The sequence below is a fragment of the Rhopalosiphum padi genome, chromosome 3, assembly GCF_020882245.1.
Source record: "Rhopalosiphum padi isolate XX-2018 chromosome 3, ASM2088224v1, whole genome shotgun sequence".
NCBI lineage: Eukaryota > Metazoa > Arthropoda > Insecta > Hemiptera > Aphididae > Rhopalosiphum > Rhopalosiphum padi.
Genome location: NC_083599.1, coordinates 42,768,951 through 42,789,172, shown reverse-complemented (window position 1 = coordinate 42,789,172; position 20,222 = coordinate 42,768,951). Strand labels below are relative to the sequence as shown.

Sequence of the window (20,222 nt, the reverse complement as noted above, 5' to 3'; positions counted from 1 at the left end):
AACTTTAAAATTATGCAATGTATAAAAAAAAATTTCGTTGTTCTAAAATTTAAAGCGGGCCGTATACATTAGCCGGTTGCCTACTACTGATAAAGAAAGTAAAAATTAAAAATGTTATTAACAAAAAATAAAATACAAAATTACTTAATGTATTAGAAAACTGTTTTCGAAATAATAAAATATGCTGTAATATTCAAAATCTCCAGAATATGTAAAATAAAAATAGTATATTTTTAATCTACAGTAAGCGAAATATCTCACATTATAGAATTTGCTATGACATAAACATGACACAATACATAGGTACATAGGTACATAATATAATAAAATAAATATGGTTATGAAAATAATTTTTAAATAAATATCTAATATTATAATAACATTTTTTTTCATAATTTATTAATTTCATTTTAAAACTAAAGTTTAGAAAGTCCATTAGAGCTCTTTCCGATAGTATTAATTACAGTTTCTTAATACATTTTAAAACTTCATTCAATAATGATTATTAATACCAATGCTTCCATTGATTCTTGGGAAACAATTTATCTTAACTTTGTTTTAATTTTAAAAATGATCTTTCACAAGTAACTAGAGTACTGGCTAACAGTATAATACAATATTATTTGTATAGTATATACTGTTAAAACAACCAATGTTGAACTATATATTATGTACTAAATTGATAACATACCTTAAAAAAGTAAACAATTATTAAATGTTTTACAATTATTGCAGTATATAATAAAAAATGAAATGGATCTCGGTTTAAATCTAGTCCATGTTCTTAATTAAATGGTCGAGAGTCTTCAGTTAAAAATGTGTGAATGATTATTTAAAAGTATTTGGAAATTTGTAATAAAATTAAATTGTTAAGTGGGTTGTTGTAATTCATTATTCATAACATGTAAATGTATTTCTATCAATAAAATTGTTAGAAGTAAAAGTTCTAGTAACACATTTGCAGGTAAATACCTGCAAATGTGTTACTAGAACTAAACATTTTTGGATTCAACCAAATGTAATCAAGTAGTAATTTTAAACTACTTATAAATCGATTAACTAAGCTATTGGCACAAACACTGTCGACAAGATAATAAAACAAATAACAAGGTATGTTGACAACTGCAACCTCATTGAATGTTTAATCGCAGTTATTCGTATGTACCTATGAAATTTTTAAAAATCATATAATTTATTAATATTTTCTTAGTATACACTTCGAAAAGTGTGAGTTTTCTTAGAAATAATATTAATTTATTTTAAAAAGCGTATATTTCAGTTTTACAGACACTATAATATTTCCACTGTATGATGTAACATATTTTAAAAATGCAAATAATAAAAATTTTGATTGTTCCGTGGTGTAAGGGGGAGCTGGATGGTCAATTATCAATACTCATTAGTCACTATATCGTAATCTCAACTATAAAATATACGCGAGTCCCACGTTACGTTAAGTAGCTATAAATTATAATATATCATTATTATAATTTATCATACAAAATAATGTTATTTTACACGACAATGAATTTAATAATCATTCAAATTATGTATCAAACTGATATTTTAAAATAGTACATCAGTCTAAAATGTCAACAGATAATATTATTTGGATTAAAGATATAGACACAATTAAATAACGATTAAAATAGCATAATGTTTCTCTATCAATGATTCGTTGCTTACACATACAATTTTTGTTTGAATTAGTCATAAAATATATTGTTAAAAAAGGTCATGGTCCTTAATCGGCTGTGTGTTGGTCACGATAATGATTGTTGACTAATAGCTGATATTGAGTTCAATTTTAATTGAGTGATAAACTGTTGAATAGAAAAAAATAACTCTGAGCGGAAATGTACTTTCAACCTATATTATAAACTTATAAGGGATATAATATTTTTATTTATATTACTATTATAGTAAATATTTTAACATTTTCATAGTGTCAACTGTCAAGTTAATAATAATATACGTAAAGCCCGTAAAGGTATGAAAAGTCTCTGTATGGACAATTTTTTTAGAATAACAATAAAACTACGTTTAAATAATATACTATTAATATTAGAAATTAAAATAAGTTTCTAGGTTTCCGTAAGAACAGCTATAATGAAAAATCTTTTATTAATCTTTTATTTTACTCAAAAACTAAAATATTAAATCATAGATACATAAATCGAGAATAATTAATAAAATTGGACATTTCAAATAGCATAAAAATATATCAAATATTTTGAAAATTATATCATATCTAAAGTAAATGCATAAATTAATATTTTATTGAAAATTTCAAGTCTCTAAAGTTATTACATTTTTAATTAAAACCAAAAAAACTAAAATCGATCTTTCCAAAAATTGGTTTATCTACTTATTGAATTGCTATTCATGTGGTGGACAACGATAAATACACGACTGTGTCATATTCGTACAGACGAACAGTACACAAAATATTTACACTATATAATACGGGTATTGTCCGTATAACATTTTTGATTTCATGAAAACTTGTGTGAACAATGAACGTATAGCGGACGGACGGGATACGAATATTTTTGCACAGTGACTTTTATAATATATATAAATATATAATTATATAGGGAAGATCTCGTATAAGCAACAATTGTCGGTCGTGTGTTTATCGTTTACCCAAATATTGACAGACAAACCATAATAATAATGAAAAATAATACATATAATATATAAGCAGTTAAAACGTGTTTATATTCTTTATACACTACATGTCTATACATATTATATAAATAACTACCACCCGCAGAAGCGCGTGCGCCTAATCTAATGCTAATATAGCTATATTAAAATATTCATTAGAACAATTTCAATTTTCGACTTAAAAGAAGCTGGTTAAATACGATAAATTTTGTTAGTTCCGTGGCTCCACAGCCCTAATTCTATAATTTATAATCGACAAGTTTTCATTAAACAAAATAAGTAATAACACGCATTGAGTTTATAAAAAAATTGTTTGAATTTGTGTTGTAAAAAACCGGAGCCGTTTGAGTAATTACCTGTTCGTAAAACCTTTTTTGACCGGAGCCATTTATAGGAATTTCCTTTTTTTTTTAAAACAGCAGGCGTTTAGGAAAACGGGAGCCGAATGGGCTACGTCCAACCAACCACCACCACGGGAAACGACACGTACATTTCCCCAACCCCACCCATTTAACATTTTCAACTTTTTCCGCCAATACTTAGTGCTCCATTCCTGCCAATTCCTGCCGCCACTCTCGGAATTCCTGCTCAAAAAACGCCACCGCAAAAATTAAAAAACTCCGGGTGGGGCTGGAGAAACGTTTCCCCCGCCCCACCAATGGTCGGCATTTGAATTTTCCAACTTTTTCTAACGCCAATATTTAGTGCTCTATTCCTGCCGATTCCTGCCACCACTCCCGGAATTCCTGCTCAAAAAACGCCTCCGCAAAAATTAAAAAACTCCTGGTAAAATGATGTTTTTTTAAAAAAAATGTCATCTTTTCTGTTTAGATTTTTAATTAATTTTTTCATATTTCGATATAGATTTATTTTATTCAATCAAGATTTTTCATCCATATTTTTTTATTTATTATTGATTATTTATTCAACTAGGATTTTTTATCATTGATATTCGGCTTATGAATAAATGCATTTTTTTTACCATTCTTTTGTAGTCAGTTTGTATTGGTTTGTAATCTATTTTTTATCGTTTGTAGAGATTTAGTTTTTTTTTTAAAACCAATGTATACAGGATAAAAATCAATGGTAATAAACAATCGAATATAAAAAATCAATAAAATCTAAATTGGATAAAAAAGTTCAATTTGAATAAAAAGCCTAGTTAAATAAAAAACCTAATTTTATAAAAAAATCTAAATTCGTTAAAAAATCGAATTTTAATAATCAAGGCTTTTTGGATAATAAAGCTATAATAATAATATTCGAGGGATTTTCAATGAAATTAACTATATTTTATTTTACATATTTTGCCATTAGTACATGTTTATACATATTTCTCAAAATAATAACTTATATAAATTTACCTACATATTTCAACAATTTGTCCATTAAATGATCTATTTAACGTATTTAGCACGCGCATTTCACTGAATAGCAGAAACCACTCGATCAAAATTTACAAAAATAGACGAATTAATATCTACAGTTAAAAAGATATTTTTAAAAGCTCCTAGCCGTATCGAAATATTTAAAAATATATGTACCCAGATTTAAGCCTCTTCCACAACCAATTGTAAACTTGGTTAAATGTCGCTAATTATTATGTTCTTTTGAATTTGAAAATTTAAAAATGCATGTTATCATATTTTGTAATCAAGATAATTAATATTTTTTATTTATATTTTAAATACGTTTTTTTTTTAATAATTTTACTAATCATATTAGTAAAATACATATTTTGGTAGCATAAATACATATTTTGGTTTCATAAATACATATATAAATCCGAGCCCTAATAATTTCTAATTGTATATCACGGAGCGGTTACTGATGATTGGTAACCGGCGTGTATAATAATAATAAAATATATATATAATAAAATATAGCACTGGTGAGCGTAATAGTAATAACAAATACATAATATATATAATAAATTATGCCAATGTGTATAATAATAATAAATAAAAATGTATAATTTAATAGAGTACTGGCCAAGGTGCTTTTGTAAAAAAAAAAATATTTATTACATTACCATTTTCGGGTGCGCCGTTGAGCGTCGTTTCCAGGATGCCCTCGGTGATGGTACATTTGGTTTTTTCTCGGACGTGTTGTATGGCGAAGAGGAAGAAAGAAAGTAAAGAAAAGTTGCGATTGTCGGACACACCGAATAAAATTAGGCGTCTAGGCGACGACCTTACATAAGTATTATAAAATAATGATAAACACATTTGGCCGGTATAATACTCTATATTATATATTTTTATATATTAATCAAATGCTAAGTACTTCAGTGTGGTAGCAGCGGTGATAGTGCGTGCGTGCACGCCGATTATATCGATATCGATGTTGTCTTCGGGCGACGACAGAGGGGCCCCCGAGACGGAGAGCGCTATTGCATAATATTTTATAATAATGAAAAAATTGAATTGTGACCGTTACCATCGCATCACCAAAAACCGCTCGTGTTGGACGCACATGAAATGCGTATCCAAGCCAGGTAGTAGGTAAACGTGTTACTTTGTAGTTTGTACCAAAGTTAGTATAATTAATACGGCTGCATACTAATTGCGGACATTGAGGTCGTGGATGATTTTTAAGATAAGCACATATAACAATTGCGGTCACTGTAATTGTATGTAATATCTAAGTTGCAAGCACAGCAAAAGCCATACTTTTGATTGATATACCCTAGTGATAGTGGTATACCCTATGTTGTATGTGGATTGGACTAACGTCCGTTAAATAAAAAAATAAATAATAAAATGGGTTGTAGGACACTTTGTACGCTCACCCCAAAAAAATGAAAACCGCGGCCAGTCTGTAATATTTCAGAAAGTAATAAAATTTACATGGCAGACAGTTTGTACTATTTCCGGTTAAAAAAATTGTTGGGACATGAAATATTAGACATAAATTGTTATTACAAAATACAGGTAGTTAACAATGTTAACATACATAATTAACAATAATAATCAGGGCTAGAATTTGTATGCAATAAAAAATTGTAAAATATGCATTTAAATTGTTATGAGATAAACACAAAAATACCGTTACAAAAAAAATATTTATTTATTAAAATACATCAGTGATTGGCTTTCTGTCTTAATATAATTTAATTGAGAAATAATAAAATAAAATAATTTAGAAATAAAATTTATAATTCACATTCAATAGTGTAAATATTTTTAATTTTATGCTTGGAAAATTGGAAAATTTATGTTAAACAAAAAAAACAAGTTTTATACTTTAATTAGCATGGCTAGAATTAAATACGAAATATACTATAAAACATGCATTTTTCGCAATAATATTCATTTTATTACACATATTATGCAATAGTATGCATTTTATCCAAAATATGCAAAAACATGCAAAATAAAAACCACCATGTACATACCGTACAAAACGTCCGCGATCGAATTTTATCAATTTATTATCATCATAATACAAAGTGTCCGCTATATGCAATGCGACTCAAACAATAGATAGTACAAACTGTCCGTTTACCAATAAAATGAGTTAAAACATTTAAAATTGAAATTATAATAACAATTTTAAAAATGATCTCTCACAAGTAACTTGAGTACTGGCTAACGGTATAATACAACATTATTTATATGCTATATATAGTATATACTGTACGTTAAAACAACCAAATGGTTGGTTATAGTGGACCAACTGCATTACGTAACATTTTTTAAAAGTGTAGGTAATAAAATAAAATTCTTGCCTCTTCCGTGGTATAAGAGCGAGCTCAATGCAGGGCGGATCAGTATTAATTAAACCAATTGTCGCATTGTGTCATAAGATACAATAAACGTGTTGTTGAAAAAATTAAAATTCGTTCAGTATTAATACCACTATTATATTGTAAAAAAAGATTTCCATCTATGGTTTTTGTCATTTCATCAGGTATGATAAAGTTTAAGTCGGTCGGGTCGTTGGGCAACTGTCATTTTTGCTTACGTACAGGTTGAATAGTACGTTTAAGTCTATTTATATTAGGTAATTGCCCAGACGATTCAGTAGGGATTTGACTAAGTGCTGAACCTATTACCGATTGTGTATTCATATCACTATTATTACTGGCTATATCTTTTAGATTATTAAGTGTTATTTTTACCTGAATGTCTGATGAACTTAGAACGTGATTATGGTCAGTGTTTTTTTTAATATTTTCCCTTCGCTTAGGACGCTTAGGTGAAGTCGTCCGCGACATTTATTTTTATAATACTGATTACATTTCCATATGGATTTCGTATCATTTTCTTTTTCTTTTAAAAAAATGTAGCCATCGTAGCAAAGACTATCTTTCTCTTTCTCAGTTTTTAGCATTTGAAAAGCCATAATAGAATAATAATTGTATTATAATAATAAATGAGCGTACTCGATAAATACACGATACACGACGGTTAAAATGATGATTTGACGGTTGTCATAAGACTGAGGCTTATTGGCAGAGATCATTAGAGTTCATTGGAGTTCAAAAATTATAAAAACGATAACACGCGATAAATTGACGCGCGACTTATTTATAACGCGATGAATTGACGTTGCGATAAAATGACCACAGTGAATTGACGCGCGATGAATTTAGCCACGATAAAATGACGTGACACCCATTAAAGTCCATTAAAACCAACGCCGCATCATCGCTCGTATAGGCTGTACATAAAATGCGTACCAAGCCAGGTAAAGTGTTAGTTTGTAATTTGTACCTGAAGTGGCTGAAGTTAATATTAATGAATACAGTTAATAAAAATGGTTCCTTAAGTAGTACTGCCAAATATAATTTACGTTTACTTTAAATAAGTTAGAATTTAATGTATTTTTCAAATATAATGTACAATATGTGTTTTTCAACACATTTTATATTATCTGTCTGTACACTGTAAGGATAATACTACATTATTACAATATAACATCTGTGTGTATTATATACAGTATTATACTGTACAGTGTACACGTATAATTTTCCTGGAATACAAGTGTACAATAATAAGAAACCTATTTATTATTAGAGTTCTTCAAACTATCAACCTATATCTGTAATCCGTAAAAGAATTATCCGACACACTGTTGAACGCCTATTTCCAAAAGAATGCGTAAACAAAACTTAGTTTTGTCACCGCGGGAGATTGACGCTCACTGTAAATGGTCGTCGTACATTTTTATACGAACCACATTATCTGCACGCCAGAAGGCAAATCAACAGGAAATGTTTTCGATATAGTACCTACCACATACAGACATTTTGTTTGTGTTGGAGAATCGACAGTACGACACGTATTATATGGGTGAGTACCGGAATTGACCTTATATGGACCTATATTCTATACACAATACACGTACATAGATTATATTCCTATATACCTATATACTGCACATGGTCACAATGAACGTAATAAAAGTATATAGTATCTGTGCACGTCTAAACAATGATAAATGTGCTTATATCAGCAAAACGTACCGTAGTCGCCTTAGATGTTTCTGCTTTTCATAGCTACAATGGCATTGTATATTCGGGATATATAGCGCGTCGGGAGACATATTAAAAATACAATAAATAATGTCATGATACAGACAGTTTGAGTGTACCAGAAAATCAAAAGAACCGAGTATAATGCATATACTGTATATATTATTATATTATTGATTTATGGTCTTAATCCGGAAAGGCGCCAGGATGTATTGGTTACATTGTTGCACATGGGCACATATTATTATTCTTTGTACTAGAATTCAACAAAATATATAAATTGTACACTCACTACTCCCCAAAATGTCTTAAATAAAACATCCAAAACTATATATTTATTATTTTGTTATAATTTAAAAACATTATTCTTCGTAATTTAAACGTTTATGTATTTTATATTATTATGGATTTTACTATAAAGAAGATTCTTAATTTATTTTAAAATATTATCCAATATGTTAATATTAATAATATTTTTTAATTATTTTACGGTATTTACAGATAAATGTTATTACATTTTGAGTTATAGAAATTAATATAATAAATATTTAATATATATTATTATAATAATTAAATACTAATAATATAATAAATGTAATAATTTCGGAAATAATTATATTATCCTTTTATAATTCTAAAAGTAAAATCAATTAATTAAATAGTTATATACTTATATCAAATAAAAATATCACTGTGATATTTCATTGAATTCAAATTTAACAAACCTATAATAGTGACCCACTCGATATCCAATGTATAGAAAGGCGGTACCCATGCCCTTATTGCTTACCATTTTAATTTTTAATCATTATTAGATGGTTAGATATCTATAGTTAAATTATAATGACATTTAATTGTTAAGTTAACAGTATAAACTAAATAGTTTAGCAATAGATCAGTTGATTATAATTATAATTGACAATTGATAATCAAAAAAACAGTTTTTTGTATACTACATAAAAATATCGTTTTCCGTCAAATGTTTCATAAGTCATATTAATTTAATATTTTCTTCAATGCCTATCTATATTATTTTTCTATCTTTTGCATGGTAGTTCCAGGTTCCTGTTAACTAACATGTACAAAGTACAAAAGGTAAATTTCTGTAGGCTGTAATAAGAACTACGGTCTGTGTTATAGATAAATGCTAAACAATTAATTTACAATTTATAGCTATTCGTAAAACTATTACTATCTAAGTAGTAGGTAAGAGACCAAATTTATCTACTACACGGGTATAAGTAGTAAATATTATAGTCTCTACTGTATACGTACACTGTAAATCTATTCTATACAGCAGATCTAGATTCCAAGATTTTATTCAATTCAATCGACGATTTGTAGAAATCAAATAAAAAATGATACAATTATATAACAATAATATACGAGTACCTACTGCAAAATCGACTCGTTTCGACCTTCTTCAGAGTTGTCATTAAATTGTATACTCTTATATTTTATAAATGAAAAAAATATCTGTACAATTGAATACGACTCTGTAGGCCTTCGAATGACACTATATATAAAATCAGGGATTAACATTCCAGCACTGTACCTAGCGTGGTGACGCTTTTGAATTAGCTCCTATAATAACATAATACAGTTTTAGAATAAAACACGTTCATTCACTGTTGCAACATCATTTATATTGCGGATAAACATCGAACGGCGCCGATGGGACGTAAAAGAAACTGTATGCGTGCCCGTGACAAAGGATACAGGCGGTATGTCAGCAACAATACGAATTTTTATCTTGCCTGCCTTCTTCACTGTTTTCTTCGTATCGATCGGTTTCGGGACAATCGTGTAGTCGTGGTGGGCTGGGTGAGGGTTGCCGGACCGTACACTTCACTAAGAAAACGTCCTTTTTCAATGTGACGATGAGACACGTCGATTCAGACACACAGTTTCGGTTATATTAATATAATTTAAAATTGTAGTGTATTCATGTCTCATTGTTGGTTTTCGGTAAGGTACTCTTCGGTTTTGTACTTGACCTCGCCTTTGTCACTACGCGTTACAATGAAATTGAAAACCTACGTGTATCATTGTATTTATAAGGTGTAGTAACACTAACCATAACAAGTACGACTATATAATATTATAGTTACGAGTTTACGACATATTAATATGTTATATGTGCTTTGTGTTCTAACATTCGATTTTTTCGCTAAACGGTAATTTAATAGCATTTTAAATACTTAATTCGAAACAATATTTTTATGAAATATTCAAGTACATAATATTATACAATTTTTCATTAGTATTAAAGTATGGTAAATCATAGACAATAATATTTTTAGAGGTTTAACGTATCAGTTTTGTATTTTTTTATTATATTTTAACTATATACATAATTTATATTATATATTATATTGTAGTTTTTACAAATAATTTGCTACCAATATGATTTAAAAACATAAACAATGGTTTTGCGTTAATGCATTTTGTTTATATTGCGTATTGGCTAGAGAAAGAAAACAAATTATAGTGTCAGTACATCCCTCTCGACTCTCGAGTCAACTGCACCAGGTCATTTTATATTTCTGCTGCGGAATTATTATAGGACTAAAGGACTAGGACGACGACATAGCGGAATGTTTTCGAATACATTTCACAGCATGAGCACCAAAAAATAACGATACATATAATAATAACAGTAATTAATATTATAAACTGTATTCAGCCATATTCTATTCTATAAATCAAATCAACGTCGGCCCGTCCTTGCAGGCCGTGCCCACTTCCAAAACCACAGAGTTGCAATCGTCTCCGCTGCCCGTGTCGAGCGCTAAATACGCTCGACGGCCTTTCCCGTAGTACGAATTCCTGCAGAGTGCACTGGTGCAGACCGGTTCCATCCAGCATTGTGCTCTGCCACTTGCGTTTCGTCTTCACCCGTCAGTCGTTTTCGAGTCGCACATATCGACACTTGTACTTCGTTTTTGTTCGTCAACAACGTTTTCATCGTAAAAGGTATGTTATTCGTTTTAATTATTTGTTTTAAGAGTTTATCGGCGAAATATAATAGAGAATTCATTCGTATTATTTTTGGGTTATTTTGGCGTAAATATTACTTTATTAGAAATATTAATATTTTAGAAGGTTTGACGTGATCCGTTTAATATTTTAATATTATTGTTTGACCTTAAATTTTTTTTTTTAATTTAAATTTATTTGAGACAATATTTAGACAAATCTATTATCCTTTTATAAATACTATTATCTTCCTTTGAATATTAATGCTCCAACATTTTTTTGTATTACTTTTCTTAAGAGGACGTAGAACCCGCATGTGTTGTATCCGTCTTATATACGTGCGACATAGCAAATTTTCGTTCATCATTTTTAATATTGTGCTGTTAGTTTTAATATTAGAGTGAACTGACCTATTATAAAATTTAAAGGTAAGATAATTATCCAGGCCCTACGCAGCCTTTTATTGATATTATTATTTTTAAGCATATGATTTTTTTGAAAATACTTAACATAATGCTTAATTAACACAATACCTACTTAATAACTTACTTAAAAATAATAATATCAATAACCTAACCATGATAATTATCTTACCTTTAAATTTTATAATGTGTCAGTTCACTCTAATATTAAAACTAACAGCACAACATCGAAAATGGTGAACGAAAATTTGCTATGTTGCACGTGTGTAAGACGGAGACAACACATGCGGATACTAGTTATACGTCCTCTTAAGCGCGGTGCTTATTATTTTTCTTTCATGCCGTAAAGGAAATTGCTATTTGCTAGAAAGCCATGAAATAATTTAATATTAAAATATTTATTCAATTATCATTATCATTTATCATATTAGAATATTAAATACGGCTATTTACTCCTATTTATATTATTGATTATTATATTAAGGAATAAGGAAGTTAATCAGTTAAGTCGATTACTATGCATTTTTAAAATTCGAGGGTATTATCCTGTGCATATTTCACGGTTGCTTGCAGGTAATTTCTAAGTCCCTATTTCCCTATCAGAGTATCGGATTATTCGGAGTGATTCTTTCGACGTTCTTGAAATTCTTAAGGTACGGTTTCCCTGCAGCGTCAAAGAGTGGAACAGCATCACGGCGTCGTGACGCCGCATCTAGACGCTTACCTATGTCCAGACCGGTAGTTGACGCCAGACGCCACGTCTGGACGCTGCAAGGAAACCGTACCTTTAAACGTATATTTCGATATTTCTCATTGAATTCAAAACACCTTGAAAAAGTAATTGTCACGAAATTCAGTATTGTGAATAGCGATTAGCATGTCGATAACCGATAACCACGTGGTCATTCTGGCATCGGTTAAATGTTGGGAACCGACAAAAGTTTAGGTTGACTTTTGGAACATATTAAATCTGAACGTTTTGATTACAAATACCGGATTGTGCTCCTCTTAAATATCCAAATTTTCATTCTACACACATAGTTTGAATCAGCCAAATTCAATTTAAAAAAATCACTGCTTATGGATTTCTTTAACCAATAACACATAATATAAATTAAATAACAATATGTATAAATATATTATTTCATAACTGTGGACAAAATGAAATTGTTATTAATTAATATATTTAAAAAATAATATACTCAAAAAAGGTAAATTAATATACAATGTACATGAAAAAAAAGTTTATTTTTATATAAATTAGGCATTTAAATACAAATATTTGTGTTCCAATGTTAAAATAATAAAATATGTTTAATTTTAATTATAATAACCTATATAGGTAATAAGAATTAATTTCTAAATTTAAATTTTTCTTGAAGGGCAGAAATAGTGTTCAAGATTTGTACTGGATTTTCAGTACGGACCTGATTATTAACATATTGTATTATTATAAGTATAACCATTTAGTTTATTTATATAAATAAAGCAAATACTTAAAATATAGTGCTATAATATTTTACCAAAATCAAGGCTTTGCACATCTTTACCATTGGTTATAGAATAAGTAATCTATTTTAAAGTTAATAACTATTTGTACCTAATTGAATGCATCTAATAAAATTTAGCCTGACCCAAAAAAATAACTTAAGATTGGCTGTCTAGAAATCAGTCTTTGTAATACACATATTATATAAACTTAGTTGTTAGGAATGAATTGTGATGATCATTTTTATATGCCTAAGGTAGAGTATAGTATTTATAATATTTTTTTTGCTTTACAAATGTTCATCAAATACTTCATAATTCAATTTTTTTCATATGTCCACCCAACTTTAAATGATCTATAGAGCACATGCTATATTTTATTCTTAGTTAAACTTTTAGAAATTAAAACTGATTTTAGTAGAATAATTTTAAATAGATCAAATTAGACCTTCAAGGGGAAAAGCTCGTGGAAGTCCTTAAGTAGCAACAAATCAACCTGATTTATCAGGTGGATTTCCTCAATTACCGACAAATTAACAGAGGTTTTCTCAGGGAGTTGGAGGACATAGGCTTAAATTTTCTACATAATCACTGCAAACACCAATTACAGGTATAGCTATGCAACGTCCATCTCGTCAGAAGCAACAACGTGCTGCTGGTGCCCCGCAGCTAAGAGCCCCTAGGCTTATTGGGCCAAGACCTGTAGTATTCAGCGATGAAAATACAGTTCATAGGCAAAACCTAGCAGGAGTAAGAATCCTTTTGAAATTTTATACTACTTACATACCTACATTAATATGCAATGTTTTTTAAAGGTACAACACATTACGGAAGGAATTAAAACTTTGGGTGCAGGTAATACATTATTTATATATCAAGCTCTTGTATGTATTATGTATATTAATATTGTCTTAAATTCTATAAATTCAAGTTCATGTTTATACTTAATAACTTAATATTGAAGTTATTCTTGTTATTATATAATTCAACAAATTGTTTTAGTTAAATTAATTTTTTTTTTATTTCATAGATAACTTATAATAATAATTTTTTTACATTTATAAAAACTTAGAAGATACACTAGTACCTTTAGGGCGTGGTGCAGTACGAGGACAAAGACAAATTAATACTGAACATTTTAGGATACCAAGACCTGAATCTTCATTAGGAAAAGTTGGAAAACAGGGTAAGATATAATTTAAATAAACTTTTAAATATATTATTAATGTATAATAATTTATATAAACATTATAATTTTAAAATAATAGTACTGGGTTGCATATGGGAATAATAATCACTTTAAAAATTAAACAAATTAATAGTGATGGCTAATGGTTATTAACTAATAGCTAATTGCCTCTTAAATATTTAGTGTCCCCTTCCATTTTATTGTACCATTATATTGATCAATTTTTCATGCAACCTGGTGTTAATTTGTATCAGGGTTTTAATTTATAAAAAACATGCTAAGTAATATTTTTCCACCAAAGACAAAGATCATTAATTTTAAATTATCTGTGAGTACTTTAAATATTAATGGTATCTATTTAAGAAATAAGATTTTATAGAATAATTTTCTAAATTTACTATCATTATTATATTAAATATTATAATATTGGAAAAATTGGTTGTGCATAATTTAAAACTATATATACACTCAAAACAATGTTCCCAGAAATTTAGAAAACTGAAAAATGTATACACATTTATTACATTAAAACAAATTTTTATTTTATTATTAGTTACAATGAAAATTTGATAACATGCCCTAACTAATAACTAACCGTAAGCAGCAGTGCTGTTTGTTGAGGTACATACACTTATGAAACCAATTTGTACGATTTTTTTGGTCAATACAAGCACTTTTATAATATTAATTAATATAATTGTTCTCAAGGAATGTATTTATATATTTAAATATATGCGCATTTTATGACGATAGTCGATGACAGTGTGGGTAAATGAGTTTCTAATGTATTATGATATCTGCATATTAATACTATTTATATTATAAATATGTTATATTTTTTTGATTTTTCTTAGGAACTTCTGGGCAGCCAGTAAAATTGTTGACAAATTATTTTCCAATCACTTCATATACAAATTGGTGTTTGTATCAGTATAGAGTAGATTTCAATCCTGAAGAAGATAGTATTAACACTAAAAGAGGTTTGTTACGGCAGCACAGAGAACGTTTGGGAGGATATTTATTTGATGGGACAATGTTGTTTTCTGGAAGTCGATATGATCCACCAGTAAGTTGTTAAAAGTAAAATATAATCTTTTAAATGTTTTTATTTTTTATTGATTATTGTTTTCATGGTATTAGATTATAAGAAATCAGTAATAATTTAATAGGTAGCAATTTTTTATAATTGATTAAATGATAGCCGCTAAATTATGTTAAGGGCCGTTTGTAAAATGATGTTTAATGATTATTTGAGCAACCTAACTTTATGATGTTATGTTAATTTCAATATTTTGACTTAGACTTTTGATCTTACATCTATACGTCGCCAAGATGATCAAAATGTTATTATTAAAGTGAAATTTACAAATGTAATAGAAACTGGGGATTATGCCTACATCCAAGTTTTCAATTTACTTTTACGTAATTGTCTTCGACATCTGGATTTAACATTAATTGGAAGAAACTATTACGATTCAAAAGCCAAAGTAAATTTTTTATTCCAAAAATATTTTGTTTATTATTTTTCTGACTCCTTATAATTGCTTTAGATTGATATGGCTCAATACAAGCTTCAACTTTGGCCAGGGTATGAAACAACCATTGGCAGATACGAAGATAACATTTTATTATGTGCAGAAATATCTACTAAAGTCATGCGCCAGGAGACTGTACTGGATTTTTTTAATGAGTGTGTTGCCAATAGACATCATAACAGTGATTGGATGGTGAGTTTATAATCATATTGTAGGATTTCAGTTTAATTAATTTTGATAAATACTTAAATATATTATGTAATGTATTTTATTATTTTAGTTTAACTTTAAAATTGGTGTTTTGGGTACCACAGTGATGACTAAATACAACAATGTAACATACAAAATAGATGACGTAGATGAAAATTCTAATCCTTGTTCAGAATTTATTAAAAAAGATGGATCTAAAATGACTTATATGCAATATTACAAAGAAGTACTTAATTGTCTTAATTGTTATTATTCATTATCATAAACCTAAACTAACATAATGATTACTGTATTAGAAATGGAACTTACTGATTCGAGATGGCAAGCAACCATTGTTGATTTCAAAAAATAAAAGATCTATAAGACAATTTGGAGTTGAAGATACATTGGTGTATCTTGTTCCTGAATTATGTATTATGACTGGTATAACCGATACCATGAGGTAGTCAATTTAAAATTAAATTAACTTAATTCTTATTAAACTTATTTGTAAACAATTGTTTTAAATTATAGAAATAATTTCGCACTTATGAAAGATATGGCTGTACATACCAGTGTGAATCCCAAAGAACGCACGGATAAACTTATAAATTTTGCGAATCGCCTTCTTAATACACCTGATGTAATTTATTTTCATTCTATTTAACTTATGATACATTATACATTTTTTTTTATTCTAATTTATTTTTTTGCAAACATTTTTCAATTGATTACAATAATTATGTTATTTAGTCTGTTACTGAATTAAAGAGATGGAATCTAACATTAAGTAATAGACTTGTTGAACTAACTGGTCGAACTTTACCACCAGAACCGATTCTTAGTCGTACTCGAGGGTATAATGGTGGCAATGAAGCAGACTGGACAAAACATTTACGTGTTTTACCAATGTTCACCTCTGCAATTGTGAAGCATTGGGTTATTTTAGCTCCGAGGGACTGTTGTAGAGAAGTTGATGCATTTTCTCAATCTCTTTTAAAGGCTGCGCAAGGAATGACATTTACACTACCTAGGCCTGTTATGTAAATATTTTTTAATGTAATATTTTCTTAAAAACTTACTACAAGTATAATTTTTAGAGTTCCCATGAAAGATGGCGGAGTTAATACATTTTTAACGCACATTGAACAAGTAATCAATAGTTCGAATCCAGCATTTATTTTAAATGTTATTCCATCTACACGTGGTGATATTTATAGTTTGATTAAACGTAAACTATGTATTGATAGAGCAGGTACATTTATTATATATATATAATTTATTGTTGTAAGTATTTATCATAAACACTTGTTTTCAGTACCATCCCAAGTAGTACTGTTGAAAAATGTGCGGAAAAACAACTTGTCAATATGCACCAAAATAGCTATCCAAATTAATTGCAAACTTGGTGGCGCTCCTTGGCAGGTTACCATACCTAAAAAAGTAATAGTTGATATAGTCTAGTATACAAATTCAATTGTAATTACTTGTATTTTTTACTTTTATATTTTTAGGGATTGATGATTATTGGTTTTGATGTATGTCATGACAGTCAACGGACAAATATATCATTTGGAGCTTTGGTAGCTACCATGAACGATGCTCATACAAGTTATTATAGTTGTGTTGAAGCTCATAAAAGTGGAGAGGAACTTTCTGTATATTTTGCTACAGGCATAACTAGTATGTACTTGAGATTTCAATGTGATTTTTTTAGTCTACCCTTATTTAAGTATTTATGTAAATTTTCTATATTCTTATAAACGTACAAACTACTATTAAACTAATCTAATGATTAAGGAATAAGGATACATACAATTCTTAATGTATTCTGTTCAACTGGTTACAATTCATCAGTTACTGACTGATCATTTTAATCTTAAAAAATTTGCCTTGAAAACATATATTATATTATTATTATATATATAATAAAGAATTATGCACAGATCCAAGTTAAATGTTTCATTATTGATATATATATATATATATCAATTGAATAAATTTACAACAAATTATTTCAACCCTTATTCCTATAGTTAATTCACAAAGAGATAGTATATGAAATTTAGAAATGTGAGACACTACTGTACATAACATGCCACCACTTAAACAGTGTTTATTTTAGATTTTTTTTCGCGGAGGGGGGGTATTGCAAATTGTTGAGGAGTTATGCTATAAGAATAAATAAGAATAAAGAATTATAATAAAAATATTGTTTACATTATTTATGTAATAAACAAACAAAAGAATTATAAAAATGTATATTATTTTTCAGAGGCCCTGATAAAGTATAAGGCCAAAAATGGTACATTACCTACTTCCATTGTTGTATATAGAGATGGAGTTGGAGAAGGTCAAATATCACATGTTCATAACACAGAAGTTAGACTTTTGCAGGTAGGTTTATTAAAATTATTTTTAATTTACTGATTATTGATTTAATTTTTTTTTCTTAGACTGCTTGTAAAAGAATATATGGACCAAAATCTGTTCCATTCGCATTTGTTATAGTTACTAAGCGAATTAGTAGTAGATTTTTTTCTCTTGGTTCTAAAGGACCTCAAAATCCTCAACCTGGTACAATTATTGATACTGTTGTTACAGACCCAACCAAGTAAGCTATACATAAACTATTTTACATTTTTATCAAACTTCATACTTTTTAAGTGGGATCAAAGTAACTTTGTAATTAGTATGAGTAATTAACATTTATTATTTTTGTGTGTATAATATGTATATACACAGTAGAATCGATTATCCTTTTTTGCGATTAATTACTCCTTCTTTTGAAGATAAGTGTGTACCAAAAGTAAAGAAATAGGTGCGCGTAAGCAGTATATTATATTAATTTTGATTTTGACCTCATGAATTTAAAAAATTAGAAAATGGAAGTGAAGTAAGGAAAATCATTACTATAATAATAATGATTAATTACTTATTATTTTAAGCCCCGATATAACTTATAGTATGACAATGTAATATTGTTGAAGCCTTGATTAACTGGTTTTCATTTATTTCATGTGACTGCTCTCCACCATTACCCGGTTAATTGAGGTTCTTCTGTATATATTATACAATCACTGTTCTTAAGAACTTGTTGCCTGTTAGAAAATACACATTTTATATGATTCAAACTATTCAATATCCTGTGTAACAATATAGAAAAGATTTAAGTTTCTTTAAAAATTTGATTTTTTACATACTCTAGCTTATTATTTAATCACAATGTTTTTGTAACAAAATAAAACTCGAAATATGGTCGAGCATGACAATAAATGAATTATTTAAACTAGTATAAAATATAGATATAAAATGCATTAGATGATAATTTTATTTTCTGTTATCATTTCTAACCCAATACAAATAAAATATTGATCAAAAACATTCCTATACTCCTACATAATTCTATTAATGTATGTACTTAAATTATGAAACAAAGATACTTTAGTTTAGGCTCTACGTTGATTATCTATCTGTTAGTTAGAGCACCGCCATTTATGTATAAGTAGATATACAAACTATGTTGTAGAAAAACAGGCAAGTAAACATAATGTAATAATTCAATATTATAATTTTGCAGGTACGATTTCTTTTTAATTTCACAACATGTAAAACAGGGTACTGTAACTCCTACCCATTATCACGTGATTGAAGACACCCTTGGACTTCCTCCTGATATAATGCAAAGACTTACATTTAAGTTGACTCATATGTACTACAATTGGTCGGTTAGTATACCTTTATGGACTATATTTTTTATTATACCCATATAATATTTTTATAACATATTTCTAGGGTACTATACGAGTTCCTGCTCCATGTCAGTTGGCTCATAAATTAGCGTTCCTCACTGCTAAGGTTCTCCGACATGCTCCCTGCACTGAATTGGATGAATTGTTATACTTTTTATAGTTTTGTATATTTAAGGAGTAAGGCATTCAACTTATTAATTATTTTTATGAAATAATATTTAAATATTTTCATTTTATTTATCTTTAATAATATTGTATTATAAAGTACTGGTTTTTTTTTAACTTAAAGAAAAGCTATTTTTCATATCACTTGTATAACATTAATTTTAACATTTGACAACATTATTGCTATTAGAAAATTTCATTAACTACTAATAATATTTTTTATATTATTGAATAAAGTACCTATAATAGATTTTATCTTTTTAAATTTAGAACTCAATTTATAGTTTTACCCTTTTAGTTTGTTTTGTTGTGTATGTAAAAGCTAGGTATCAAATTTCAATAATAGTTAATCCG

The 20,222-nt window shown here is 28.2% G+C and overlaps 1 protein-coding gene, 1 long non-coding RNA gene and 1 pseudogene across 14 annotated transcripts in view; 1 reads left to right on the top strand and 2 right to left on the bottom strand.

Moving 5' to 3' along the window:
• Window positions 1–20,222, bottom strand: part of LOC132926935 (uncharacterized) — a 405,462-nt gene that overhangs the window by 60,904 nt on the left and 324,336 nt on the right. The window lies entirely within an intron of this gene.
• Window positions 6,446–7,017, bottom strand: LOC132923844 (uncharacterized; annotated as a pseudogene).
• LOC132924467 (piwi-like protein Siwi) lies at window positions 11,018–20,035 on the top strand. Its single transcript, XM_060988806.1, has 18 exons — window positions 11,018–11,125; window positions 13,649–13,788; window positions 13,854–13,893; window positions 14,111–14,224; window positions 15,082–15,293; window positions 15,529–15,714; window positions 15,778–15,954; window positions 16,043–16,198; window positions 16,269–16,414; window positions 16,486–16,594; window positions 16,705–16,994; window positions 17,052–17,206; window positions 17,270–17,394; window positions 17,466–17,634; window positions 18,227–18,348; window positions 18,408–18,565; window positions 19,532–19,679; window positions 19,747–20,035. The coding sequence occupies exons 2-18, from the start codon at window positions 13,657–13,659 to the stop codon at window positions 19,861–19,863; spliced, it is 2,556 nt and encodes an 851-aa protein (XP_060844789.1). The 5' UTR covers window positions 11,018–11,125; window positions 13,649–13,656; the 3' UTR covers window positions 19,864–20,035.

Excerpts from the sequence above, each read along its gene's own strand:
- LOC132924467 (XM_060988806.1), top strand. The coding sequence starts at position 13,657 with ATGCAACGTCCATCTCGTCAGAAGCAACAACGTGCTGCTGGTGCCCCG. Across the intron at positions 16,415-16,485 it reads GGTATAACCGATACCATGAG|AAATAATTTCGCACTTATGA; the intron begins GTAGTCAATTTA and ends TTTAAATTATAG. Across the intron at positions 16,595-16,704 it reads GCCTTCTTAATACACCTGAT|TCTGTTACTGAATTAAAGAG; the intron begins GTAATTTATTTT and ends TATGTTATTTAG.